A 27655-nucleotide genomic window follows, 5' to 3' on the forward strand; every position below is an offset into this window, starting at 1 on the left:
TTTCCCGAAAGCAGCTAGCTGGTGGAAAAATGAAAGCCTGCCGCCCACCCCCCCCCCCCACTGGTGTATATAAAGAGTTCCATTCTGATTGGACAAGGCATTTGTTCCTTGCGGCTCGCAGTGAAGGTATTGGTAGAGAGGTTCACTCTCCGACATCAGCCTCCCTTTGAATGGCTGTTTTCAACCCTTTCTCACCTTTATCTTCCTTATGCTGTTTCTTTACAATGTTCTTTGGCTTTTCTCCGCAGAACTTAACACAAATTATTACAATGCTTAATCTTGTTTGCAGAATAAAATTTTTAAACTTTGGTACCTGAAACTGGCTTTCTTTTGATCAACTTTTTGAAAAGGCGTGTTGGATGTGATTGGCCAAGAGATTTTTATACCCTCATTCAAATGTAGTAAGGCTAATTTTACGTCAATTTCTTGTTTTCTCTTTTTAAACTCTTAGAGGTTTTTTAAAATAACAAAATACTTTCCTTTTATTTCCCCTTTTATATTACAGGTAAGTCGTGTTTTGATAGATTATATTATCTATGAATTTCATTTCAGGATAGTAAAGGGGGTAGTTACAGTATTTGTTATAGAAAAAGAGTGTTGGGTCTGATAGAATTGAGAACCATCAGTTTAGGGGTCCAGAGATCATATGAAAGCAGAACTCCAGCCCCCTGAATACATCCTCCTCTACCTTCCCCATAAGACTTAACGTGGCTTGCCCTTAAGTCTTATGATGAGCTCTTGCACTGCATTCCAAGCTATCATGCACCAGTGTCAGTTTTCTGGCTTGGGGTAAGAGCTGTGGCCACAGGTGGAGAAAGGAATCTCTACTATTAAGATGCATTGTGTTTTAAAGATATATGTAAGTTTCAGATTTTACAAAAACTAAAGAATTTACACCTATATACCTTGTGATCTTATCATATGTCTGAGGGTTCTTTAGGGCCATATTCAAAAAGAGAGGGAGGGGAGACAGGAAAGGAGAAAGAAATAAAACTTTTTGGAAACTATTATTATTATTTACTATTAAGGAATCTACTTGTATGACTACCATGAATCCCAGACTGGGTTAACAGTGAAAAGTTCTGGAGGTAACTACACCCCACTCTGGACAGAAGACTGTGGTTATAACCACAGTCTTCTCTCTCTACCTCAAATGAAAGCCCAGCTGCATGAGTCCTCCATCTCTGAAGTCCTCTTCATGGAAGATGCCAAAGCCAGCTGTGTGAGAGGTTTTATCAGAGGAGAGGACGACTTTGTCCTCCCAGAAGACAAACCCTCTGCTTTCTGAGGCAGGTAGCAACCCCAAACCTGCGCAGGCCTCAATTCTTGGAGATTTTCGGAATGCACTAAAACCATTAACTCTGATTAATTTCATGCTTGCTATTATATTAACAAATGTTTACTTTTCACTAACTATAACATTCTCACATAAAAACACCCCACTACGTTTCACAATGTCAACTGAGCTTCGTGTAAAATGGTGTTAAGAAAAACTCAAAACTTGTAAATGGTACACAAGTATGTCCCGTAAAGTCATGCTGAAGCCTTTGTTAAGCTCTGCCTAAACAAATTCTAGCTCCAGGCTATGCAGTATTGTATTCTTTTTTTTTTTTGTATTGGAAACAATTTATTAGGAAAAAATAATAATGTTATTTTTTAATAACAATTTTGATAAATACAAATGTTGACAAATCAGAGTGTATAGAGAGCATATTGGTTATTTGGGAAATTGTATCATAAAATGGATGGGCTCCACAAATTCTTCGATGTACTTGAAAAAAAGAGTGCTAAGTCAGTTTGGGCTGTTGTCACAAAGTACCATAAACGGGACGGGGTGGGGGCTTGTAAACAACAGAAATGTATTTCTCAGTCCTGGAGGCTGGAAGTCTGAGATCTAGGTGCCGGGATCATCGCCTTCTGGTGAGGACTCTCTTCCGGGTTGCAGACTGTCAGCTTCTCATTGTGTCCGGCTGTTCGGCCACGTCCCAGTCGGGCAGCGGTAGGTCAGTGGAGCGGAGTCGGCCCGGGTCTCCTCCACCCTGAGGAGGGGTCGACCGGCACCGCGCACGAAGCGGCCCTGGCGGGAGGGAGACCAGGGGGGAGGGGGCCGGTGGGGAGCTTGACTCGCAGTCACTTCCGAGGGGACGCTGAGCCGCCAGAGCTGGGGGCTGACTGGCCTCGGCACTCCAACGAGGGGGTGGTTAGGAAGGAGGGACGCTGTCCCTGGGGCCCAGTATTTACAATTAATTAGGGCCCAGCTCAGTAGAGTTGAGACTGGCTATTAAAAACAAGTATGAATTACAGATCAACTTGTCCCATTAGGATGCAAAACAATTCGTTTCAACATGAGATAGTACTAAAGGAGTGGTTTAAATGATCTTGTAGGTCACCAACTAGATTTGCACCTAAACTTTCAACATTTACCAAGTATTATTGTACCATTATCTTTTTCTGAGGGTTAACAACTGAGGACTTGCAGCATTGATGGACTTCATTACTTGTGATACAAGGTCTCTCTATATCATTTTTACTTAGCTAAAGAGTACTTTGATTACTTTAAAGAGGATGATTAGTTTGCATTTCATAGAAAATACATCTTCTAAGTTGACAAAATGTGATGAGAATCATTTTCAACAACCTGCTTAAATAAGGAAAATGTAAGCCCTTTTAATGAATACGTGGGTGGCTCTGAAAAGAGCCTTTGGTTAAGATTGATTCCTCAAAGATCAAGAATTTGAATACTGCAGTTTACTTGCCCTTAGCCTTGTGGTGGCTCTCAGTCTTCTTAGGCAGCAGCACGGCCTGGATGTTGGGCAGGACGCCGCCCTGAGCGATGGTGACTTTGCCCAGCAGCTTGTTGAGCTCCTCGTCGTTGCGGATAGCCAGCTGCAAATGACGCGGAATGATACGCGTCTTCTTGTTGTCGCGGGCCGCGTTGCCCGCCAGCTCCAAGATCTCGGCCGTCAGGTACTCCAGCACCGCCGCCAGGTACACCGGCGCGCCGGCCCCAACCCGCTCGGCGTAGTTGCCCTTCCGGAGCAGGCGGTGCACTCGGCCCACAGGAAACTGAAGCCCAGCCCGAGAAGAACGGGTCTTAGCCTTGGCACGAGCCTTCCCACCTTGTTTTCCGCGTCCCGACATCTCATCAATCTAATCAAGGTGCTTAGCGAAGAAGCAGCGAAACGAAAGTACAAATTTTCTTAACAAATGAGAAGCAATTATACTTCGAAGCCGAATTGTAAATTACACTGTTTGATTGGTTAAAAGGGTCTAAAAGCTTGCAACCAATTAAAAAGGAGACCTGCTGTCACATAATTTGCATACCACCGAACAACGTGGAAAATTTATCCAATCAAAGTGTAAAGTTTTAAATACCATATTTGCATACTAGCTCTACAAATATCCTGAGTGATGTTTCCACGACATACTTTTTTCTTTAACTTGGCGTGGTGTTCATCATGCCTGAGCCGGCCAAGTCCGTTCCCGCCCCGAAGAAAGGCTCCAAGAAAGCGGTGACCAAAGCCCAGAAGAAAGATGGCAAGAAGCGCAAGCGCAGCCGCAAGGAGAGCTATTCTGTGTACGTGTACAAGGTCCTGAAGCAGGTCCACCCGGACACTGGTATCTCGTCCAAGGCCATGGGCATCATGAACTCCTTCGTCAATGACATCTTCGAGCGCATCGCGGGCGAGGCATCGCGCCTGGCACATTACAACAAGCGCTCGACCATCACGTCCAGGGAGATCCAGACGGCCGTGCGCCTGCTGCTGCCCGGGGAGCTGGCCAAGCACGCTGTGTCCGAGGGCACCAAGGCTGTCACCAAGTACACCAGCTCCAAGTGACCCCAGCAAAAAAGTACTTTTCGTGGTTAGTCTCAAAGGCTCTTTTAAGAGCCACCCACTTTTTCAGCACAGGAGCTGTAATGATTCGTCTCTAATATAACTGCGATAATAGACTCAATTTTATTTTATTGAAACGAACTTGTTGCTGTATGGTGCTAACACTTGAAGTACACAACATATTGTTATGAAAATAAAATATGTATTTACTTTCTAGGTAAGTGGTAGCATAGCCTTCTCTTGCTTTCACTGCTCACTTTGGCTACAAGGCTAGCCAAGTGTGGACATGTAAGTATCATTTGAACTGCTGTGATGTGTGCTCTACGAACTGACTCCATGAAAAGTGAAGAGGATTTAAGAAATCCTCTTAAATCCTTGGCAATGCCTTGTTAGTGCTGTGTGGTAGTAAGAAGAATATGTACATGCATTCGATTTGAATAAAGCAATATAACTTTTCTATATTAATGGGAGCGGCACAGTTAATGTGCATAGAAATTGAAAAACGAATATCACTGGTTCCAGGATAGGACCATTTAATTGTAAGGAGAATTTTTCCAAGGTTTGGCTAATGAAAAGTTAGACCATTGCCGAACCCACTGGCAGTTCAGGAAAGAAATACCCTTAAAATATTTTGGTGCCTCCTCTCCCTTAAATTATGTTATTTTCTCTCAGGGTGGATGTTATGATTATTTTGCCCTAGTCAGAAAAAAAAAAAACTTTTTAAGTGAAAATAATTCATACCACCACTCTTCTGTCCTATGTATACATGTATAACAGTCATGAAAATTGACACTTTTCTCATAATCACAAACCTGCTTAAGTTTATAAACTGCCATAAATGGCATCCCATATGGAACAAATACTAAGAATGTATTTACAACATATTTTTAGGATTTCAACCCTGGTAGGAAAAAAGTACTAATAGTCTATAATCTTGTGTAATTAATGACTACCAGGCTTCCCATTCCCAACACAACACATAAATATGCACACACAACATACACCAAAAAATGCATAAACATTCAAACAATACATATAAAGAACAAAAGCAAAAATTTTTTTAATGTAAAAGAATGAAAACTAAAAATAACAGATAGCTGTATTTGAGAGTTTATGTTATTGTAAACAGTCAATTTTTGCTTTCTGTAGTCCCAGAGGTAAACATCTACACCAGGTCTATATGAGCTTTAGGGGAGTATATGAAATCCAAGAAATTACATACAGTAGTGTGTCCATATGTTCGTCTTCCCACCAGAACAGAAAGTATATAGCATTCTGTTAAATTCTAAAAATACTGTCACTTACTGTGCTAGGCAGAATGATGCCTCCCCACTTACGTCTACCTTTTAATCTCTGGAGTCTGTGAATATGTTAGGATACATAACAAATGGGAATTAAGGTGGCAGATGGCACTGACTTTAAATAGGATTATCCTAGGGAATTCCCTGGAGGTCCAGCGGTTAGGGCTCCGTGCTTCCACTGCAGGGGACATGGGTTCAATCCCTGTTCGGGGAATTAAGATCCCGCATGCTGTGCTTGGCCAAATAAATAAATAGGATTATCCTAGATAATCCAAGTGAACCCAATATAATTACAAGGGCCCTTAACAATGGAAGAGGGAATCAGAGTACAGAACCAGAGATGGCAATGTGAGAAGAATTTGGCCAGATACTGCTGGCTTTCAAATCTAGCAAAGGGCTGTGAGCCAAGGAACAAGGAAAATCCTCCAGGAGCTGGAAAAGACAGGAAACAGATTTCCACTGTTAGGCCCAAGCCCTCTGACACCATTTTAGTTCAATGAAATTCATTTCAGAATATTGATCTAAAGAACCATAAAATTATAAATGTATTGTTGTAAGCCACTGTATTTGTGATAATTTGTCAGACCACCAATTGAAAAGGTACTCACGTTTAAGAATTATTGATTAATGTATTCAATGAGCTTTAAGATTATAACTACATATGTTTAAATTTAAGTGTAAATATAAAAATGACTATAGATAGAAGTAAATTCTTCCTAAAGTTGCAGGCTCACGTAATTTTGACATTGTTTTAATTTTAACAGAGGCAATTTACATTTCATTTTTTTTCTTCAATTTTTATTTACTTTTGGCTGCGTTGGGTCTTCGCTGCCGCGGGCTGCGCGTGGGCTTTCTCTAGTTGCGGTGATCGGGGGCTACGCTTTGTTGCTGTGCGCAGGCTTCTCATTGCGGTGGCTTCTCTTGTTGCAGAGCACGTAGGTTTCGGTAGTTGTGGCTCACAGGCTCTAGAGTTCAGGCTCAGGCTCAGTAGTTGTGGTGCACGGGCTTGGTTCCTCCGTGTAGGATCTTACAGGACCGGGGCTCAAACCCGTGTCTCCTGCAGTGAGAGGCGGATTCTTAACCACTGAGCCACCAGGGAAGTCCCCTATGTTTCCTTTTCTGCTAGTGTGTCTAGGGTGTCTGATTTTAACAGCAGAAAGTCTAATTTCATGGAGCAGCACTTTGTTCATTCATTATAGTATTATTACTTCTGATTATAATACTATATCAAAAAGCTTGTCTTCATTATATGTAAAGTGTAGGAGTAATGGGAAAATTTACCTCATAATGTCCATAAATAACTTCATGAATTGCAAATCAAATTGTAATGTTTGCTTTCATTGTAACTACTGCATTTGTTTAGACAAAACTGTCAATGAGTTGGTTTCAGTAATATCCTTTTTTGTTTTGTTTTGTTTTGTTTTTGGCCGTACCACGCGGCTTCTGGGATCTTTATTCCCCGACCAGGGATTGAACCAGGGGTCAAGGCAGTTGGAAGCGCAGATACCTAACCATTGGACAGCCTGGGAACTCCTACAACATTCTCTCTTTCTCTCTTTTTTTTTTAATAAATTTATTTTATTTTATTTTTGGCTGCTTTGGGTCTTCACCGCTGCACGCGGGCTTTTCTCTGGTTGTGGCGAGGGGGACTACTCTTCGTTGCGGTGCGCGGGCCTCTTATTGTGGTGGATTTTCTTGTTGCAGAGCACGGGCTCTAGTAGTTGTGACACACGGGCTCAGTAGTTGTGGCTCGCGGGCTCTAGAGCGCAGGCTCAGTAGTTGTGGCACACTGGCTTAGTTGCTCCGAGGCATGTGAGATCTTCCCGGACCAGGGCTCTAACCCGTGTCCCCTGCATTTGGCAGGCGGATTTCCTAACCACTGCGCCACCAGGGAAGCCCAACATTCTCATTTTTAAAGTAAGGAACAGAGGCTGTGAGAACCAAAGATTATTTACCTCACAGAACTCAAATTCCAACCAATGTCTTCTGATGCAATTTTCTTTCCAAGATGTCTAGATAGAATTCAAAAACACTTCACATGTACAGATTTCTCAACACTTTAGGAAGTATTTTTGCATGAATTACCTCCTCTCCCAGCACTAGGCTACATCCCTTTTCTTGGTGCATTTCTTATTCATCTTCCATGATGTGTCCCGAATCAGCCAAAAAGGAAGACATGGTTAGGCTGGGAGATGAAGCTCCAGATCCCAAAGGCCTGCATGCTGCACTCCAATTCGACTCACTTCTTTTGTCTCCTGGAATAAATGCTTTACCTACCTGGGAGAACTGATGGTGATAAACCCTTCCGAGATCGAGAGTAAGGAAAATGTATGATCATCAAAGTGCCTGATGCTGAAACGAAGTGAAATAAGCAAAAGGTTTAAATCAAGGGAGACTTGACACCATGCATTAGTCAGTGTCCAGTCAGGAAAAGAGAAAACTCTTGGTTATTTTTACAAAGATAATTTAATAAAAGTTGCACAGGTTTTGGAAGGAAGAGCAAAACCCGAGCTGAAGTGTTTCAGAAACAACTGAAACTGGACCACATATAGGGGTCTGGGCACACTGGAGAAGGCAGAGGTACTAGAATGTCGAAGTTTGGAGCGGAGGCCGGGTGGAGGTAAGGCTCTGAATTCTGTGGGGTGGGGCATGATTCTGGGAGTGTAGGATCCATTCTGGGGAAAGGGCCGGAGGAAGCTGGGAACTGAAACCAATTCCTGGTACCAGAGCGCCAAACCATGGCTAGGATGGAAGAGTTCCCTTTCCTAATCCCACCCAGCCAGCCTCCCTTGCTTTCGTAATTGAAAATAAGGCGTGGTGGACAGAAACTCTTGGCTTTTTTAGTATAGAATATAGGAAGGTTTGGGAAAGAGGTGAAACAGAAAGAGCCTGTTTTAATAAGCACAAGGGCTTCTCTATACATAGGCTTATTTGCAGAAACAACTCAGCCAACTCCAGTATCTAACTGCGTTTAGATAACATGCCCAAAACGGGCAACAAGAGGGAATCACAACTCCTCACATGAAAATGTAAGTGGCTCTGAAAAGAGCCTTTGTTTTAACAGAACCTATAAACATTTACTTGGAGCTGGTGTACTTGGTGACAGCCTTGGTGCCCTCAGACACAGCGTGCTTGGCCAGCTCCCCGGGCAGCAGCAGGCGCACGGCCGTCTGGATCTCCCTGGACGTGATGGTCGAGCGCTTGTTATAATGCGCCAGGCGCGACGCCTCGCCCGCAATGCGCTCGAAGATATCATTGACAAACGAGTTCATGATGCCCATAGCCTTGGACGAGATGCCGGTGTCCGGGTGGACCTGCTTCAGCACCTTGTACACATACACGGAATAGCTCTCCTTGCGGCTGCGCTTGCGCTTTTTACCATCTTTCTTCTGGGCTTTGGTCACCGCCTTCTTGGAACCCTTCTTCGGGGCAAGAGCAGACTTAGCCGGTTCAGGCATACTTGCTGAATTCGAAACGCACACTAAACTATGATTCTCATATGCCTGCTTACGTCTAGAATCTCGTCTTTTATAGGCGACCTATGCAAATAAGGTGTTCAAGAATATCCAGAACTGATTTGATAATGCATTAGTGACGAGATTATGTAAATTTACTTGCATCACATCTCCTTTCTTATTGGTTGTCTAGTAAAAAGACGATTTTAACCAATCCTACCTCGCATTTGACAATTCCACCCAGCTCTATAACTGTCATCTTGTTGCTCCTTATAGAACATTTCTTTTTCGCTTTTCTTGTGGCTGTTTTTCCCCTGCTAGCACTCAGTATGTCTGGGCGCGGGAAGCAAGGAGGCAAAGCTCGCGCCAAGGCTAAGACCCGGTCATCGCGAGCCGGGCTCCAGTTCCCCGTGGGCCGAGTGCACCGCCTGCTCCGAAAGGGCAACTACTCCGAGCGGGTCGGTGCCGGGGCCCCCGTGTACCTGGCGGCGGTGCTGGAGTACCTGACGGCTGAGATCCTGGAGCTGGCGGGCAACGCGGCCCGCGACAACAAGAAGACGCGTATCATCCCGCGCCACCTGCAGCTGGCCATCCGCAACGACGAGGAGCTCAACAAGCTCCTGGGTCGCGTGACCATCGCTCAGGGTGGCGTCCTGCCCAACATCCAGGCTGTGCTGCTGCCTAAGAAGACCGAGAGCCACCACAAGGCCAAGGGCAAGTGAAACGTTTAGCAGTTCTTCAGTACCCGTTCCGAAAATCAAAGGCTCTTTTCAGAGCCACCCACTTTTCTCCCGGAAAGCGCTGAAATACTTCGTAAGTGTAGGAGACGTGTTCAAGTCTTAATGTGTAGTTCCGCTTAATTTTGTTTATATTAGGCTGTTAAAAGTTTTGCGTTTAAAAATGGGAAACCGCTCCCATGTTTGCCACAAAGGGGCTAAATTGTTAGCCGTTGGTCACATTTTATGCACCATAAATTCTTAGAAAAATTCATGAAACTAGCTTTCTGCCATCCCTTTAACTGAAAAGATGCAATACGTTTGTAAACTCACATAAAGAACCCCTGTTAAGGGAATTCTGTGTCAGGACATAAATTAGGGCTTTTAGGTTTGGATAACGTATATGTATGTAAATGACAGGATACAGACCATAATGCCTCATGTTGAGTGGTGGTTTTGCATGTACACGAGGTATATACATTATTACATATAATGTATAGTCAAACGAACTTGGTGTCAAAAAGTAAAATATGAATAAAATAAATGAGAGAACAAAGGAGGAATAGCTGACCAATGACATGTCTGGGCGGGCTTTTTAAATTCTGCGAATGACGGCATTATTAGTGAGAATTGTTTAGTCCATAGGTCGTTTCTCCTTTCAGAAAAATTCAATGAATGAAGTACACTAAAATCTCTACTAAGTGAAACCTTACTGTTATGGACTCAATTCAAAGTGGACTATAAACTTGAAATAAAATTTCGATAACTCATTTAATCTTTAATGGAATCCAACCGTATTTCTCCTAAAGGCAACGTGAGAACCAATTAGATCACAGCGCGGGAACTAGGAATCAGACTGATCTGCACCCATACATAAGGTCAGAACCGGCACCAGCACCACACTACTCTCCAGCCAGTTTCCTTTTCTGTTATCGTCATGGCTCGTACAAAGCAGACCGCTCGCAAGTCCACCGGCGGCAAGGCCCCGCGCAAGCAGCTGGCCACCAAGGCGGCCCGCAAGAGCGCGCCGGCCACGGGCGGCGTGAAGAAGCCGCACCGCTACCGGCCCGGCACGGTGGCCCTGCGCGAGATCCGCCGCTACCAGAAGTCCACGGAGCTGCTGATCCGCAAGCTGCCGTTCCAGCGCCTGGTGCGCGAGATCGCGCAGGACTTCAAGACCGACCTGCGCTTCCAGAGCTCGGCCGTGATGGCGCTGCAGGAGGCGTGCGAGGCCTACCTGGTGGGGCTCTTCGAGGACACCAACCTGTGTGCCATCCACGCCAAGCGCGTCACCATCATGCCCAAGGACATCCAGCTCGCCCGCCGCATCCGCGGGGAGAGGGCGTAACCCAAGGCTATTGCTTACTCTGAACTAAAAAAGGCTCTTTTTAGAGCCACCTACTTTGTCGATAAGAACTGTTGTAATGCTTTTCCTTATTTTACCTCCCTAGGCAGTTAATAAACAACAATCGGAAGAAAAACCTCTCTCTACTCTTTCTTTTTCTGCCTTATAGCAGGATATAAATTCTGTACTGGAGACTGCACAGGCTGTTCAGACCAGAGAGGCTCCAGAGGACTCTTAACAAACCTCGCTGTTAGTTTCCTCCCATATATTTACCTTCTCACAGTTTGCTGCCCTTAGCAGCCTAAAAGTGCTTTTCTTTGTCCTGTCATTTCTCTACAAATCTAGTCTTTGTTGAAGATGCTATGTAAGCTGGAGTTATAAGCCACCTCTTTGGATTACTTTCTCCTGGGTCTCTGCTACTGTATGTATGAAATATACATGTTAATAAACCTGTTTATTTTTCCTTTGCTAATCTGTGTTTTGTTACAGGGGTCCCAGCTGAGAACCAAGATGTACAGCGGGAAAGTTCTCGACCACCCACCACCCACCCTCCACCTGGGAAAAAGAAAGAAGATTGAATTAAAATCAAACGAGCAAATTTAGATGGAAAAGGTTTATTGTCCTATGGTACAATTATATTATTACCTTTACGTTATCTTTTCTACTGGAAAGAGATAATAGTCACCTCTAATAGACAAAAATCATTGAAATTTTCAATATCCTATAAATTAGCATCTAAATTCATAGACACTTCACAGATATTAGACCCTAATAAATAGTTAAACAGAAACGCCTTCCCGTAGAATAACTAAAAAACACTTGGGCAGGCTTTTTAGACTATGTTCTCATATGACAACAAAACGAAATTCAGTCGGTTCCTTTACCTTAATTTGACATTTATATATATCTTAACAGATTTCAGAGCTGTTCTGTAGTGACCAGAGCCTTTCCTTTATCCTCAGTGAGCCCATGCCTTATAAATTTCCACCTTCCTGTATGCTGCTTACCAATGATGATTTGCCATGATGTTGAGTGACAAGTGTTCAATTTCCCGGGCCTAAAGGAAAAGGTGAAAAGAACCAGCACCTCTCCTAAATCCCCCTTTATTTCCAATCAAGTCACAATTACATGATATCTCACTTACATTTTTTTTCAAAAAGGCAAAATCATGATTCAGCAAATAAAAATGAGAATGTGTCAAAGAACTTCACTTTTCAATAAATGAACCAACAGGTAAATGTTCAAAGAACATTTAAGAAATTAGGATATTTACAGAAAATGTAACAAAGAAATGTTAGAACAGGATTGTTAAATTAGTTTAAAATAAAATTATTTTATTATCCAATAGGTCATAAATCTTCTACTGGATAGAAATTATTTGCCTCTCTGCCAGTTAAGTAACTTCACTAATTTTGGTACCTACAGTCAATAGTAAATAGTTAGATGGTCTAAGTACATTTTTATAGAATCCTTGTGTGGCCTATAACCTTGTATATTGGACATCATGGCCCCTCCCTTTTTCCTTACTTCCAAGTCTCAGACAATTTTTCTCACACTGAGGCAGGAGATAGATGAGCCCCAGGCTGAGCAGCTGGAGTTTGTCGCCTGTGGCCAGATACTCCAAGACAAAGGTAATAGCTGGAGCAGAGAGGAGCTGAGTCGTGCCCAGATAAAAGATAAAGAGACCACATATACCTCATTCTCAAGGTCAAGGAAACCTTCCAGACTACACATGCGCAGAAACACTCCTTGGAGGTCAAATAAGGAGGGGGCACCACCCCATAGTAAGTGATGTCAACCTACCCATAAGCCTCTTTGCTAGAATCCATCTTGGCTAAGAGATGCAGGAGCACACGTGGCAGGACCCTGAGATAATCCAAATACGACTTAGAACCAAGAAAAGCAAGATGATTGGTCAAAAGAAACCTGGAAGAGATGCCCCATATAAGTGATTTAAACTACTGCAAGCACTCAACATTCTGAGTTCACCCAGGTGTACCTATTGAGAAATGGAATATTTCCTGCCATATCAGTAAACAAAGGATGTCACAGCAGAGCTTGTAGCCCTCCAGTGTGAGCTGGTGAGCCCTGAGGGAACTTAGGAAGGAAAGAATACCTGCCATCTAGCAGCCATCAGACTGCAGCCACTCCATACAGTGAGCCCTGAGGAAACTCAGGATGTGAAAATACAGGATACTGGCCCCAGACAGCTGAGGTGCATATCAAAGGAATGAATTCGGTGAGCCCAGACTCTTGCATCTTCACATACATAGAAAAGAGCTAAATTCCTTAATTTGAGATATCTAGTTTCCTTTAATTAACAATAATCTTTTGATGTTCCTGACTACCTGCCCTTTGTTGCAAAGTGTCTATAAAACCTGGCTCTCCCCTAGCCTCCTAGGAGCAGTTCTCTCAGGGTTACTTGAGATGCTGGCCTCCCAGGCTTTTAAGTCCTAAAAATCTCCACCGGATAAAACATAACTCTCAATTTTTAGGTTGTGAATAATTTTTTAACTCCACACTATTCACAAGTACTCTTTTTCCTCCTCATAAACACTTTAGTTGTTTCACTACTTTCCATCTCTTTGTGGGAATTCATTTCTGCAAAGCCAGGGGGCCAGGGGCCTTGTCACTGGCCACTGTCCCTGGTGGTCTGGTGGCTAGGATTCAGCACTCTCACTACCGTGGCCTGACTTCAGTCTCTAGCCCAGGAACTGAAATCCTGCAGGCTGAGGCCACCCAAGATCAACACAGTGAATCGTTACCAAAAAAAAAAAAGAAATATATATATATATATATATATATACACACACACACACACACATATGTATGTATATAAATATATATATAAACTTTCAAGATAAATTTCTATGACACACCATGGTGTACCTCCTTGACATTCTTATTTTACTCATGCATCAAATAATGGACACTTTAACTTTTTATTCTTTCTAGACTCCAAAGTAATTTACCTGATTTTTTAACCTCATTCTCTCTTAGTCTTTACCTACTTTCCAGGAATAGTAAATTGTTTTCTGGCCTTCCTTCTTTTAAGGAAACGCTTTTGTACTTCTACTAAATGATTTATTTTCTTCTTTTGTTTTATAAAACCACTGAGTGCACAATCTATCAAACAATCTATCAATCAAAGAACATTCATTGCTTTCATAATCAGTTCTGAATGTTCCCTCTCAAGAAACACACTTTTGGGGAAAAAAAAATAAGCATAAATTTTCAGGTACTCTCCATTTCCTGATATTCTGCCCTTGAAGAATTCTAAGGTCAACAATTTTTCTAGTATTCATCTTTTCTTGCCTTGATAAGTAATGGTTTATTCCAAAAGGCTGCCTTAGTTCTCTAATGTGGTTTTATTTTTTAATTTATTTTTGCAATGCTTCATTCTAGTTGAGACGTGTATCTGTAATTGGGTTTCTTAGAAATACCTTGAACGTCCACTGTGTTCCAAAGCCCATGATAGCAAGGTTGGATACAGATCAAGAAACAGAGGAAAAAGGAAAAATTCTAGAGCACCACTGACCAAAGAAAACAATGCAAGGCAAACATTTAATGAAAAAATTTTCAGTAGCCACATTTTAAAAAGCAAAGAGATGCAATATTTTAAATAATACATTGCATTTAACCCAAAACATCCAAGATATGTTCATTTCAACATGTAATAAATATAGAGATATTATTAATGCAATATCTTACATTCTTTTTTTCAATCTAAATCTACCAAATTGGGTTTATATTTTAGTCAATCTGACACTAATTTTTTTACTGGAAATGATTTGTATTTAAATTCCATACAGTTTATTGTTTAAAATTAAGTTCACATGCCCAGGTTGTTCAAACATACCTAAAAATTTCCAATAACTGAAATGGAGTATCAGCCTTTAAATTTAAATTAATTAAAATTAAGTAAAATTAAAAATTCAGCTCCTCAGCAACATCAATCCCATTCCAAAAAATATGTTTTTTCATATATATATGAATATATTATATATATCATATATAATAACGGCTCAAAAGTTATTCCTGACTACTTTATCAGACAATACAGTCTTAGGCGGAATTGTGTTCGGAGCGTGTAGATGGCAATGGAGACTGCTGGTTAAATTGGGGGAATTATATAAATTTAAATGTAATGATGTAAGTTTAGCACTGACTTCTTAAATAAAAAGTTTGCTCACAAAAAGATATGGAGATTAGGAAAGCAACTGAACATAGGCCCAGATGGCAAAATACCAGATTGAGAGATTTAAGAATATTGGCGAGAAAGTCAATCTTTGGAGCATGAAGATGGAATTTCCGCAGGTAATTACAGTAGTCCTCAATGACTGTGTTGAGCATTTGACCAGAAATTTACTTTTTGATTTTCAGAACACCTTTGTGATGTCGGGGTTAACATTTCCATTCTACAAATGAAGAAAACAAAGTAAAAATAAGAAAACACCTGCCACAAAACCGGTCCTGGACGTCAGAAGGTGAAAGATAGCAAATACTGAGGGCACAAGCAATGGAGTCATACCTCCCAAAAACAAACACGCCAGCGGGAAAGACTTGTTGCCCAATGGATTTCAGAAATTTCCTCGCTCCCTAAGACAAGTTTACCACCATAACTATTTCACCTTCATTTAAAGTATACAAAAATGCTTCTCTGCGGGTTTCCCTGGTGGCGCAGTGGTTGGGGGTCCGCCTACCGATGCGGGGGACGCGGTTCGTGCCCCGGTCCGAGAGGGTGCCGCGTGCCGCGGAGCGGCTGGGCCCGTGGGCCATGGCCGCTGGGCCTGCGCGTACGGAGCCTGTGCTCCGCAACGGGAGAGGCCACAACAGTGAGAGGCCCGTGTACCGCAAAAAAAAAAAAAAAAAAAATGCTTCTCTGGTTAGAGAGAACCCAGGGACTCGTTTCCATTTCAGATATGCGTTTAAAATGAGAGGCAATGTATAATTTCGGTTAATGACTTGGCCTAAATATCCAAACTTGAAAAACAGATGCTGGCTTAATAGGCACAATTATTCCATTCCCTTGATAAACAAGAGAATTTTTTTAAATGCCCTTAAACAGAACGTGTTAAACTGAATTCTGAGAATGAGCAGACAAAGCAATCTTCTCTTTTCGGCTCCGCCCCACTGACTCTCGGGCATGGTGGGCGGGGATAAATTAGCTTACGAACTAACCCCACCCCCTACCCACCCTCATTTGTAGTTTCCAAAAAGGTCCGCTTCCGGATTTTAAATAGGAATTTCGGTGTGCTCTCCCTATTTGTGAGTACAGTACCTCATCTAGTCTTAGTGATGTCTGGACGTGGCAAAGGCGGGAAGGGCTTGGGTAAAGGGGGCGCCAAGCGCCACCGCAAAGTCCTGCGGGATAACATTCAAGGGATTACAAAACCTGCAATCCGTCGCCTGGCTCGTCGCGGTGGAGTAAAGCGCATCTCAGGTCTTATTTATGAGGAGACCCGCGGGGTTCTGAAAGTGTTTCTGGAGAACGTAATTCGGGACGCGGTCACCTATACCGAGCACGCCAAGCGCAAGACTGTCACGGCCATGGACGTGGTCTACGCGCTCAAGCGCCAGGGACGCACTCTCTACGGATTTGGCGGTTAAGTCGGCACCCACAAACTAATTTTCTGTAGCAATGTCCAAGGCCCTTTTCAGGGCCACCTAACTACTCGCTTGAAAGAGCTCGTTGCCCTGAACTGGTGTTTTCAGGTTTTTTTGTAAGGAACTTGAGTTCCGAAGTTTGTTAGATTTTTGGGGTGCAGTTGCTTTAATGCAGCTCATGTTTGCTTAGGTTTGAGTGCATCAAACGTTTACACCGTGTTGCAGTTTTAATGCCACACGATGGCTTTTCCAGTGTAGAACCCTTAAGCGTCCCACATTGTTTGAATAGCACTTCTGATTCTTAGAATTCTCAGTCTTGCAAAATTAACCAATGAACTTTAAGATTTTACTAATTTATTAGATTTTCCGAAATACGGAATTACTGTTTGACAGTAAGCTATGAATAGTGTTGAGGGACAAATATAGGTAATACCTTATTGGCCTGCTCAAATCTCACTCAAAACTTTAGTAAATTTTAAATATTCAGCCCCTAGTAGGGCAACTCAAGGGACAAGGTATAATGAAAGAAGCTAAGACTGAACTGTAGAGAGTGAAGGCACCCATGAGGAGGCCCAGGTGGCACATGGGCTGTTTCTTCTGTCCCTTAAAAGCATTTATATTTGGATTATATAAACTGATTACCAGATGTTTTTTAATCTACAAAGAATTTGGGATTTGTCTCCTGCCTTTTCAAATCTATTCCCTGGTAGTCTGTAATAAAACAACAACTTTAATTCATCTCAAGAACCCTCCGGTTTCTTTTCTCAACTATAATGTCAGAAACCGAGCTACATGGACATCTACCCCTGTGCTGGGACTCCGCCACACCAAAGGTTTTCTCATGTTGTCAGTATTTGCAAAGGAAAAGGGGAAAGAAGTCCCCAAAGTAATAAATGAACAAATTCTGTGTCTTGGCTTCAAAAGAAAGTCACTGGCAGAGGCCTGTTTAAAAGGACTTCAAGGTATTAGGTGCCTTTTCCTTACATAGGTTTCCTGCCTGCAGGCCATTTGAACCAATCCCAGTACTGTGGCGGCAGGGGTGTGGGGAGGGGATTGGGAAAGGAGCAATTGTTAGTTAACTGTCTTTTGGTCCTGCTGGGTTCTGTGATGGTCTCTTAAGGTGGCCCCCAGGATTTCCCCTCTTGAGGTTCACTCTTGTGTGATGAAGTCCCTTGAGTGTGGATGTGACCTGTGACTTGCTTTTAACCATCAAAACAGGTGACCATAGGTGACAGGATGTAAAAAATTTTGTGTATATGACTATGTTATCTAGGATTGTAACATCCTTGACTCTCACATGATGGTTTTGGTGAATCAAGTATCCCTGTTGTCAGGCCCAAATGACAAGAAACTCACAGGGCTATTTAGGAACTGAGGGACGCCTTCAACTAACAGCCCATAAGGGCTTCAAGCCAACAGCCAACAAGAAAATAAGACCCTCAGTCTTAAAACTACAAAGAACCAACCAGTAAATTAGTTTGGAAGTGGATATTTCCCCAAACATCCAAGAGACCTCAGTCCTGCATAACACCTCAATAGCATCCTCACAGAGGACCCAGCTAAACCCTGCCCAGACCCACAGAACCTGTGAGATAATACATGTGTGTTGTCTGAAGCTAGAAATTTCAAGGCAATCTGTTATGCAGCAATAAAGACAGCCAACACATTTGGCATCTTCATCAATCCATGTCATCGAAAATAACAGATATGATGAACTGAAACTTCAATCTTTATCTAAAGGAAGACCTACATTTAAACAAAAAAACTTTAATGTGAACAACATTGTTTCACAACTATGTGAACCTCTACTCACACACCCAATACTGACCTGGCACATACATTGGTAGTGTCTTGCTGGCCGCCCAAATACCAACTCTATAAGCCGTGAAAAGTACTAAAAGCAATTTATCAGTCATTTTGCTTTCAGCAATACAGAAACTATCAAAATATTAACTCAGGAAAACTACATTTCATTCCATATTCTCTGTTCTCCCTGCACTTGTACATCTTCTCTTACTCCTGTTTTTTGTTTCTTCTTTTTTTTTCCTCCTGTGTAAATGAATACAGAACCTAACTCTGACTGAAGGCAAGGAATACAAAAATGAAATATAAAATAAAAATTAGTCAAATTGAGGATTTCAGACCCCACTTCAGCACCATGTAGGGTTGATTATATAAATAATAGCCTCAAGACAAAATAAAGTGAAAATCTTTTCTTTTTAATGCAAATTTGAAAATTCACCTTTGAAAGCGTATACTTGTAGTTGAGATTAAACTCTGAGGTTCCAGTAAATACCCCAGGCCTAGTCCAGTATATACTGTATAACTGAGATTCCGACCCTTTGTAAAGTATGAACACCTTCTCATGAGTTAATATTTGTGAAGCACATAAAATTACTTTGTTGTAACATGGGCATTATATTTAAAACAAGGAACCCAAATACATTTACTAGCATTACACAACTTTAAGTCCACAGATAGTCACTCTAAAATTTTCAATCTAAGCAGTGACTGGCTACAAGAACAATTTAAAGATTTTAAGAAATAAAAACACAAAACCCAGAATACTACAACTTTCTACTGGTTCCTACAACACACATTTCAAATTCTTTGCTGCACTGAAGAACAAAAATTCAAATAAACCTCTCATACTGCAATACTGTTCCCTGCACTTTAAAGAATGACTAAAAAAAAAAGAAAAAAAACATGTTTTAAAAATACTGACAAATCTTCATATTATAGCTCTCAATATGCAAAAAAGAGTGGCTCTAAAAAGAACCATTGAGAAATGCTAGAGGCATAGAAAAATTGACTTGGAGATGGTGTACTTGGTGACAGCCTTGGTGCCCTCGGACACGGCGTGCTTGGCCAGCACCCCGGGCAGCAGCAGGCCCACGGCCTTCTGAATCTCCCTGAATGTGATGGACAAGTGCTTGTTTTAATGCTCCAGGAGCGACGCCTCGCCCACGATGCAAAGATGTTATTGACAAACGAGTTCATGATGCCCATGGCCTTGGACGAGATGCTGGGGTCCGAGTGGACCTACTTGCAGCACTTTACAGACATAGATAAAGATAGAATAGCTCTCCTTATGGCCGCACTTGCGTTTCTTGCCATTTTTCTTCTGAACCTGAGTCACTGCTTTTTTGGAGCCGTTTTTTGAGTTGGGGCAGAGTTAGCCGGCTCTGGCATGGTAAACAAAGTAAGCAAAATTGGGGGATTAAAAGAACGAGAACAAAAGGAACATCGCGAGTAGTTATATCAAGGATATACAAACGAACACTCACAAAGCTAAACTTTGATTGGACAAAAGCTGACCAATAGGTTACTAGTATGTAAACTAGGATTCAAAAACTCCCTTTTTTATTGGATCAAAAACGAACACTTTTGTATATTCCTATAGGTTGATTTACAGCACTGTTATGAGACCATAAATTCATTCACACAAAACAATCAATTTCTTTTTAATTAAATGAAAGTCTTCGCGTTTGGATGCGGAAACCAGGTAAGGAAATCCTGTTATCTAGCCCAGTCCAGTCCTGACCGCAGCTCTGTCGGGTTTGTCCGGGACACCTTGGGACCCTCGGAACGAGTCTCGAAATGCCGGCCCATTGCAGTGTTATCAAGAAGGACTCGATCGCCGCCATCTTTTTTAAGGTTCCACATTGCAAAGCTTTTCATGACGGCTCTCACCGTTAGACCCAAGGTGACATTTTAAAAATGCATCAAAACCAAACAACAGAGCCAAATTACCAGTTGTTTTGTTTGTTTGTTTCTTTTTTTTTTTTTTGCGGGCCTCTCACTGTTGTGGCCTCTCCCGTTTCGGAGCATAGGCTCCGGACGCTCAGGCCCAGCGGCCATGGCTCACGGGCGCAGCCGCTCCGCGGCATGTGAGATCCTCCCGAACCGGGGTATGAACCCGTGTCCCCTGCATCGGCAGGCGGACTCTCAACCACTAGCGCCACCAGGGAAGCCCCAAATTACCCGTTTTGAGTCAAACACACTAAAGATCCAGGGATTCCAGGATATTGGGATTTTGCTGCGTGTCCCCTGAATAATACAAAATTCCTTACATCTTAACAGTATTTCCTAGAAGACGATGTTACAGTGAACTAGATGTTTACGGATTCATGAGATGCTTAGACGATGGATTTTTAAATAGGGGGAAGGTCTGGGACTAAGATCCGATGAAAACGGGTTAACTGCAGAAAATGGCGGGTGTCTAAAGTCTAAACTTTTCCGAACACATTCTATTTTGTACATCCAAACAGGAAAAAAGTTGAAGAATATTAAATGAGTAATGTGTTTTTGGACAATACTTGAGTGTGTGGGTATTATCGATAAAACAACTCGGAAAAAAAAATTTTTTTAAGGGGCTGGGAAGATGTCTGCTAATTGAAATTCACCAATCCCAAACTTTCACCTAATGGATAAACCAATCCTAAATCGCTCGGAGCACTTCCGGAATTTAGCAGCGGATGACTAACAGGAATTGCCCACAATCCAATCAGAGTGATTCTGTTCCTGTATAAATATAGAAGCAAATCTACCAGTTTAGTCTTTATTTTGGAGATAAGTAATGGCGCGTACAAAGCAAACTGCTCGTAAGTCGACCGGCGGCAAGGCGCCGCGCAAGCAGCTGGCCACCAAGGCGGCCCGCAAGAGCGCGCCGGCCACGGGCGGCGTGAAGAAGCCGCACCGCTACCGGCCCGGCACGGTGGCCCTGCGCGAGATCCGCCGCTACCAGAAGTCCACGGAGCTGCTGATCCGCAAGCTGCCGTTCCAGCGCCTGGTGCGCGAGATCGCGCAGGACTTCAAGACCGACCTGCGCTTCCAGAGCTCGGCCGTGATGGCGCTGCAGGAGGCGTGCGAGGCCTACCTGGTGGGGCTCTTCGAGGACACCAACCTGTGTGCCATCCACGCCAAGCGTGTCACCATCATGCCCAAGGACATCCAGCTTGCCCGACGCATCCGCGGCGAGAGAGCATAAATTATTAATGCCGACAAGTGCCAACTTAAAACCCAAAGGCTCTTTTCAGAGCCACCTATAATTTCACTTTGAGGAGCTGTATCACAAGGGCGTAGAAAATCCCCCCGACCCCCACCAAGGCAAGGCTGGAGGAGGGCAGAACTCCCTTCTCCCCCAAGTATTCCATGTACCAACCCCAGGAAAGGATAGTCACCCCTGCACACTCTGTCTTCCATATAAGAACAGGACATTGATTCCTGAAACTACTTTTCCTCTGCAATCCTTAAAGTTATTTGAGAAACAGCCAGAGGAAAATAGGTGATATATAAATATTTTTATCCTCTTAACCCCTAAAAGAGAAATAAACCTCCCATGTGAAGATATCTTTATCCCAGTATGAGAATAGAAAGTATCCTTAACAGAATTTGGGAATTCAACACTAAGAAAGCTGTATAAGCAAACTTCATTTGTCTGCTACCCCAAGTACAAGCCATATATATATGTGTGTGTGTGTGTGTATATATATATATATATACACATACATATATATATATAGCCTGCTTTGGTTACTTCGGTGGTCTCATTTCTGAATGACCTCTGTGCGTACAAATTGTTTTTTTCCTCCGTTAATCTATGTCAATTTAATTATTAGACCAGGCAAAATAATTCAAATTTCCCTCCCTGATACAAGAAGTCCAAGGATGACGTCAGGTATGAGAAAAAGGGTGGGTCCTTGAGTAACCTGGAAAGCATCCTAGGCATGCTTTATGTGGCATGCACACACATACACGTGTGTGCACATGAACATGAACATATTCAAGGACCCAGGCTGAGTACTACTGGAGAGCAGTTTGGTGTTAACTTATTTGCTTCTGTGCTGAGCAATACATCCTCTGGTGAAGGTCGTCATACTTTCTGTACTGAAAATAGAGACCTGGTACCCAAAACATGGGTTCCATGGGATTTCCAGAGTTCAACTTCCAGCAGCACCACCGGCAGAGTGGGCAGCAGTGCTGTCAGTGATACAGTTGGGCATAGCACTAGTGCACCAAATCTGGGGCCTGAACTAAATAAGTATGTTCAGTACATCAGGAATTCATAGGTTGTTGCAGCATATAACTGAAAATTCAGATTGTGCAGAATGTGTCTGCACCCTGCATGAGAAACATAATATAGTCACTAAGGCAGAACTTAGGCTTTGCCATAATCACCTATTATTCATCCTCAAAGAGCCAATGAGACAACAGCTCCCAACTTTCCTCTAACAAATGCAGAACCCTAGAACAAACCCTAGAGCAATGCCAGGTTTGTGGATTCAGGCAGGTTTTACAGATGTTGGCAGTGGGAACGCCCAGCCTTATTCCTGGGTTTACTCCCGGTCGGGGGGGATTAGGCAACACTGGAGGCTCTCCAGGAGCTAAGTGAATAGCTCTGCAGAAAAGTGAGAACACACGTCCCACGGCAGGAACCAAAGACACTGGACACCAACAGTTTAACAAACGTTGCAGACTGTTACTGGAGCAAATCCTCAGCTACAGAAACCAGAAGTCACCTTCAGAAACAGTGGGGATAGCGCAGTGCAATGTTTTTGAACCTTGAAGCAAAACTGCAAGTGTTAATGGCAATGCAATGTGATTTCTATGTGACTATTGAAAGGCTTATTAGGCTCCCAGTCATCATCGCAGAACTTCTGCCATTTTAAAAAATGTAATTTTCAGGTGGAACGCAGGAAATACAAAAAGCAAACCAAAAACTGAACAGCCTGGAAAATCCTCTGCATGAAAGTCCATAACAGCTTTATTTAAAAATTAGAAACAACTTAATATCTTTGGTGAATGTAATAAATTCTCATACACAATGCAATGCAATCCTACTCAGCAATAAAAAGGGAGGCCATTGATACATGCAACTACCTAGATGGGTAATGCTTAGTGAAAAAAGCCAGTCTCAAAATGTTGCATTTTGTATTATTCCATGTATATAACATTCTCAAAATGGCAATTCTAGAGGTGGATAACAGATTAGTGATTGCCCCAGGACAGGGGAGAAGTGAGTGGATGTGAATTACAAAAGTGTTATGAGTGGATGTGAATTACAAAAGTGTTACATTAAAGAGTTCGTTGGTGATGATGGAACAGTTCTGTGTCAGCGTTGAGATGGTAGTGACACATAAAATTGCACAGGGCTACACACACACACACACACACACACAAATGAGTGCATGGAAAAATTGGTGAGAGCTGAGTAAGGCCTGTAGGCTAGTTAAAAGTACTTTGCCGATGTAAATTACCTGGCTTTGATATTATAAGATAATAAGATTTCACCATTAGGGGAAACTACGTTCGAGGAACTCTAGGTACTATTGGAGCAACTTTTGTGAATTTAGTTATTTCAAAATAACAATGTAAAAAAAGCTGTGATCTTTCTTTAGCAGTTGCTACTGTGTATTGCTTTGGATTCCAAGGCTTGTTTAACAAATTTTGGTGTGTTTTGGTTTGTTTTTGCATAAATAGCAGTGTTTTCCTTTCTTCTGGCTGTTCTAGTGATGACGTGTCCACTGAACAGCAGTTTGGTTCGTTCATGTTGGTGTGTGATTTTTTAGCTATTGCTGTCACTACCTCAAAAGTAAATTGAGTTTTCAAATTTGATATTTGTAATCTCAAATTTACTGATGGAGTAATTGGTTGAGCTACTGCTCAGCTCTTAGGACGGTGTGCTTGGTATATCATAGTTTGAAGTAAAAATAATCTCTTATTTTGAACATTCTATTTATTCCAAGGACATCATTTAAATCATAGTGCTCGACAATTTTTTTAAAATAATATAATAATCTAGGAAAGATCACATTTTTACTTCTGGCACTTGCATAAAATCTCTTTGCCTAACATTGGTGTTTATGATAACTTTGCATGAATTCCATGCACCAACCACAGTAAAGGACAATCACCCCTCCACCCTCTGTCCTCTATATGAGAACAGGGTATTATTAGCCCCTGACAATTTACATTCTTTTCCTCTGCAATCCTTCATTGTTCAAATTTATATGCTTAATCTGTATAAGTGAAAGCACACTGTACAAACTGGTGTTATATTAGAAATGTTTTGAAATCTTTCCATGTGCCTTAGGCCTGTCTGTATTATAAATACTTTGTTTTTAAGAACAAAGTCCAGGGCGATAGAAATTTATTGTTCACGAACTAGATGCTATTTTGTTTACAATAACTCCATTATCAATAGTATTGATCCTATTTTATGGATAAGGCCACTGAGTCTCAGATAGATTAATAAACATGCCCAATAATAGTTTGAGAGCAGCTTGCTTATGGATTCCAAACCCAAAGCCTGGCGTGGTTGCTTGTCAATGTATTTATAAATTACTTTGTTTTGGGAATTTGGGCTTAAAGGCCAGTGGCAAAGATCCAAGAATATATGGAATGGATAAATCTTTAAACACATACAAGCATACTTAAACGAGGCAATTCCCTTTGTGTATACGTTTGATGCTTCTGTTTAAAGATTCTTATTTTCTGAATACCAGTAAAACGCCCTAGCCCTTGTTCATTTCAGGTCTTAGAAGCAAGGGGCGGGGACTCAGTACGGTTTCCCGCCTTTCTGGTCTTGCAGTTTTCACAAAGGTCCGCACAATCGCTACATAAGGGGCTGCAGTTTGCTAGCGTTAGACTCAGTCGGCGTGCTTAGCTTTTCTTTGTTATGTCTGGTCGGGGCAAGGGCGGGAAAGGCCTTGGAAAAGGGGGCGCTAAGCGTCACCGCAAGGTTCTGCGTGATAACATCCAGGGCATCACCAAGCCCGCCATTCGCCGTCTGGCCCGGCGTGGCGGTGTGAAGCGCATTTCCGGCCTCATCTACGAGGAGACCCGCGGGGTGCTGAAGGTGTTCCTGGAAAACGTAATACGGGACGCTGTCACCTACACTGAGCACGCCAAGCGCAAGACTGTTACCGCCATGGACGTAGTCTATGCGCTCAAGCGCCAGGGACGCACTCTCTATGGTTTCGGCGGCTAAGATTGACCTTTGTAAGGCTTATTCTGTTTTCTACAGCAAAGGTAAAGGCCCTTTTCAGGGCCACCTACCTTTTCTATGAAAGAGCTCACACTTACCATTTCGTGGTCTGTAGGGTAGTTTGGTACAGATGGGAGAAGTGAAGCACTAAAATGTTGCTTAGAGATAGTTTGGTCTTCAGTCCCTAAGGTGTTTTCACAATGCTGGAGGTGTTACTATCGCTGTTCCTGATGTATGGATTAACTGAAGACCAACAGGTGGCTAGTGGCTAAATGTGGCCACGCAGCTGGTAAGTAAAGGGTCATGGGTTCTTTGAGTAGAAATAAATATTTGGGGTGTCCACAGACACTAGAGTACAGCTCTTACATGGCTTATATACTAAATTAAATGATGAAAATGTGACAAGACAAAGGAGTTTGGGCTAGGATAGTTAATGGTAGAAAAGGAAATAGGAAGATAAAGGCTAGTTTAACAATGCAGAGTTCTCTCTGTTTTAAGCTTCCTATCTGGTGATAATGCTATTTTCTTCCTGGTACAGGAAGGGAATCTTCCATATGGGAGTTTGATTTCCTGTTTTCAGAAGGAAAATAGGTCAGAGTGCTCTTTTGCACCTGCTGTTTTTCAAGTGCCTTTAGCTCAAAATAACTCAAGCCAAAGTGGCATATTTTAGGGTGGCATATTCTGCCACCCTTCACCTCCAAGCACACTACCAGGCAACTTTCCCAGAGGTCACAGAGCAGAAAGGGTCACAGACCAAACTAAAATGCTTAGAAATTTTAATCAATTTAAACCATGTTGCAAAAAGCATGGGGAAATAGATGGACAGCACAGCATACTTAGGATAAGACAAACAAGTGGAAGGTCCTCGCTAGATGAATCCGTTATTTACACAATGTTCATATAATCTCCTTTGCTCTCTGCCACATCAGCCTTCCTTCCTAATGATGGGCCTCTGAGGACCAGAGTTAAGTTGAACAAGAGGACTGAGCAGGTGGAAGGTAGCTGGGCCAATCACACACAGTTGCTCTATTAAACAGATCTAGGGGTATATTTGGTTGGTCTATAGTTGTCACTCACCAATGGGTTTTATCTGCATCCTATGGGCAGAGGTCAAGTGGGTGGCTGACTAAAGATATCAAGTATGAGATGCCTCATAGATGCTGAGAATTTTATGTGCCTCGTGAATGTGTGGTGCCCACTTGGTCCTTCAATCCCATCCTCTCTGTGTTCAGCACACGTTTATCTCTAGTCTCTGAGTCTAACGTATACTTAGATGTAACTTAACGTGTACTCAGTCCTTCGCAGAACTGAGCACTCTTCAATAACATAGTGAATCCCCCTTACACCTGCCTCCTCTCCCCTCACTCTTCCCTGCTCTTTCCTCAGCCAAATACCTGCTACTCCTTCTGGGCCCGGCTGTCATATTGAAACGGAGCAGGACAGTATGGTCTATGCCCCCATGTTCTCAGCCTGACTTTTGTCTGTGTAAAACCTTTAGCCAAAGAATAAGTTTAATCAGAGAAGTGAGAAAATACAGAAACAAAGGAAAACTGTCAAAGAAGACCAAATAATAATAGTTTAGTCCTTAAGCATAGTCAAGGACCTTTAGTTCCTCCTCAAGGGCTATAGTTAATGTTCTGAGCCACATCCTGTGAGCTGCCTTGTAGGTACTGAAACCCCCGCCAGGTGGAAGAAGTTAACTACATGATGACCAGACTGCAGCCATGACATAAGATGCCACAAATCCGAGAAATGGCCTCAAAGAAATGGGAACAAACCGACCCTGGAAGTAAAGACTAACTGTACTTAATAATCAAGATGATGCTGGTCAGACCACCACATGACCAATTTCAAGATGACTGTGAGAGCTGACTGGACTGTTTCTGCATGTAGCGCCCTCCCTCAGCCTGGAAAAGCTCTTGCCCACTGATTGTCAGTGGACAGGCGTTTGCCCTCCCCCTCCCCCCACTCCAGTTGCTGGCATCCAAAATAAAGCAAACTTTCCTTTCCACCAACCTTGCCTCTTTATTGGCTTCTGAGCAGCGAGCAGCCAGACCCCACTTCCGGTTACAATATGACCTTCTTCCTCATATCCTCATCGTTTCCTTGCCTGCAAAGGGCTCTAAGAATGAAATTTCTGACCATAAGTGTTCCTACTTGAATATAGTCTATCTTTTATTATTTTTTCTAATTGTTTTTGTTTAACCTTCTGGTTCAACCAAGCTATAAATTACTGGAAGTTAGAACTAAGCTTTCTTCTTTCCTGGTGTCACTCATATATCAATGCATAGACTGAATATTCAAGGAGGATCCACTAACTTGGGGCAAAACACAATTACACCCTTATTGTGTAGCCTTTGAGCCCAGCGTTGGCAGAGGCAATCTGCCACGGGCTCTGAGGGTGTG

At 42.5% G+C, this 27655-nt stretch overlaps 8 protein-coding genes across 8 annotated transcripts; 6 read left to right on the forward strand and 2 right to left on the reverse strand.

The window, feature by feature from the left end:
• Positions 1 to 2748: 2748 nt before the first annotated feature.
• Positions 2749 to 3154, reverse strand: LOC309828821 (histone H2A type 1; the record flags this gene model as incomplete). Its single annotated transcript, XM_082664389.1, has 1 exon — positions 2749 to 3154. Exon 1 carries the CDS (start codon positions 3139 to 3141, stop codon positions 2749 to 2751), a length of 393 nt encoding a protein of 130 aa, XP_082520515.1. The 5' UTR covers positions 3142 to 3154.
• Positions 3155 to 3458: 304 nt separating this feature from the next.
• Positions 3459 to 3839, forward strand: LOC309828935 (histone H2B type 1-C/E/F/G/I-like; the record flags this gene model as incomplete). The annotated part of the gene is made up of 1 exon (XM_082664605.1): positions 3459 to 3839. One exon carries the CDS (start codon positions 3459 to 3461, stop codon positions 3837 to 3839), a length of 381 nt encoding a protein of 126 aa, XP_082520731.1.
• Positions 3840 to 8214: 4375 nt separating this feature from the next.
• On the reverse strand, positions 8215 to 8595 carry LOC309829001 (histone H2B type 1-C/E/F/G/I-like; the record flags this gene model as incomplete). The annotated part of the gene is made up of 1 exon (XM_082664688.1): positions 8215 to 8595. One exon carries the CDS (start codon positions 8593 to 8595, stop codon positions 8215 to 8217), a length of 381 nt encoding a protein of 126 aa, XP_082520814.1.
• A 326-nt stretch (positions 8596 to 8921) lies between these two features.
• Positions 8922 to 9314, forward strand: LOC309828912 (histone H2A type 1-B; the record flags this gene model as incomplete). The annotated part of the gene is made up of 1 exon (XM_082664564.1): positions 8922 to 9314. The coding sequence occupies one exon, from the start codon at positions 8922 to 8924 to the stop codon at positions 9312 to 9314; it is 393 nt and encodes a 130-aa protein (XP_082520690.1).
• Positions 9315 to 10245: 931 nt separating this feature from the next.
• LOC309827843 (histone H3.1) lies at positions 10246 to 10656 on the forward strand (the record flags this gene model as incomplete). Its single annotated transcript, XM_082662724.1, has 1 exon — positions 10246 to 10656. The coding sequence occupies one exon, from the start codon at positions 10246 to 10248 to the stop codon at positions 10654 to 10656; it is 411 nt and encodes a 136-aa protein (XP_082518850.1).
• Positions 10657 to 15951: 5295 nt separating this feature from the next.
• On the forward strand, positions 15952 to 16263 carry LOC309828094 (histone H4; the record flags this gene model as incomplete). The annotated part of the gene is made up of 1 exon (XM_082663176.1): positions 15952 to 16263. One exon carries the CDS (start codon positions 15952 to 15954, stop codon positions 16261 to 16263), a length of 312 nt encoding a protein of 103 aa, XP_082519302.1.
• Positions 16264 to 20839: 4576 nt separating this feature from the next.
• LOC309828358 (histone H3.1) lies at positions 20840 to 21250 on the forward strand (the record flags this gene model as incomplete). The annotated part of the gene is made up of 1 exon (XM_082663629.1): positions 20840 to 21250. The coding sequence occupies one exon, from the start codon at positions 20840 to 20842 to the stop codon at positions 21248 to 21250; it is 411 nt and encodes a 136-aa protein (XP_082519755.1).
• Positions 21251 to 24940: 3690 nt separating this feature from the next.
• Positions 24941 to 25252, forward strand: LOC309828429 (histone H4; the record flags this gene model as incomplete). Its single annotated transcript, XM_082663742.1, has 1 exon — positions 24941 to 25252. One exon carries the CDS (start codon positions 24941 to 24943, stop codon positions 25250 to 25252), a length of 312 nt encoding a protein of 103 aa, XP_082519868.1.
• Positions 25253 to 27655: the final 2403 nt, after the last annotated feature.

Source organism: Grampus griseus (genome assembly GCF_964374135.1).
Source record: "Grampus griseus genome assembly, chromosome: 10".
In the NCBI taxonomy this organism is placed as follows: domain Eukaryota; kingdom Metazoa; phylum Chordata; class Mammalia; order Artiodactyla; family Delphinidae; genus Grampus; species Grampus griseus.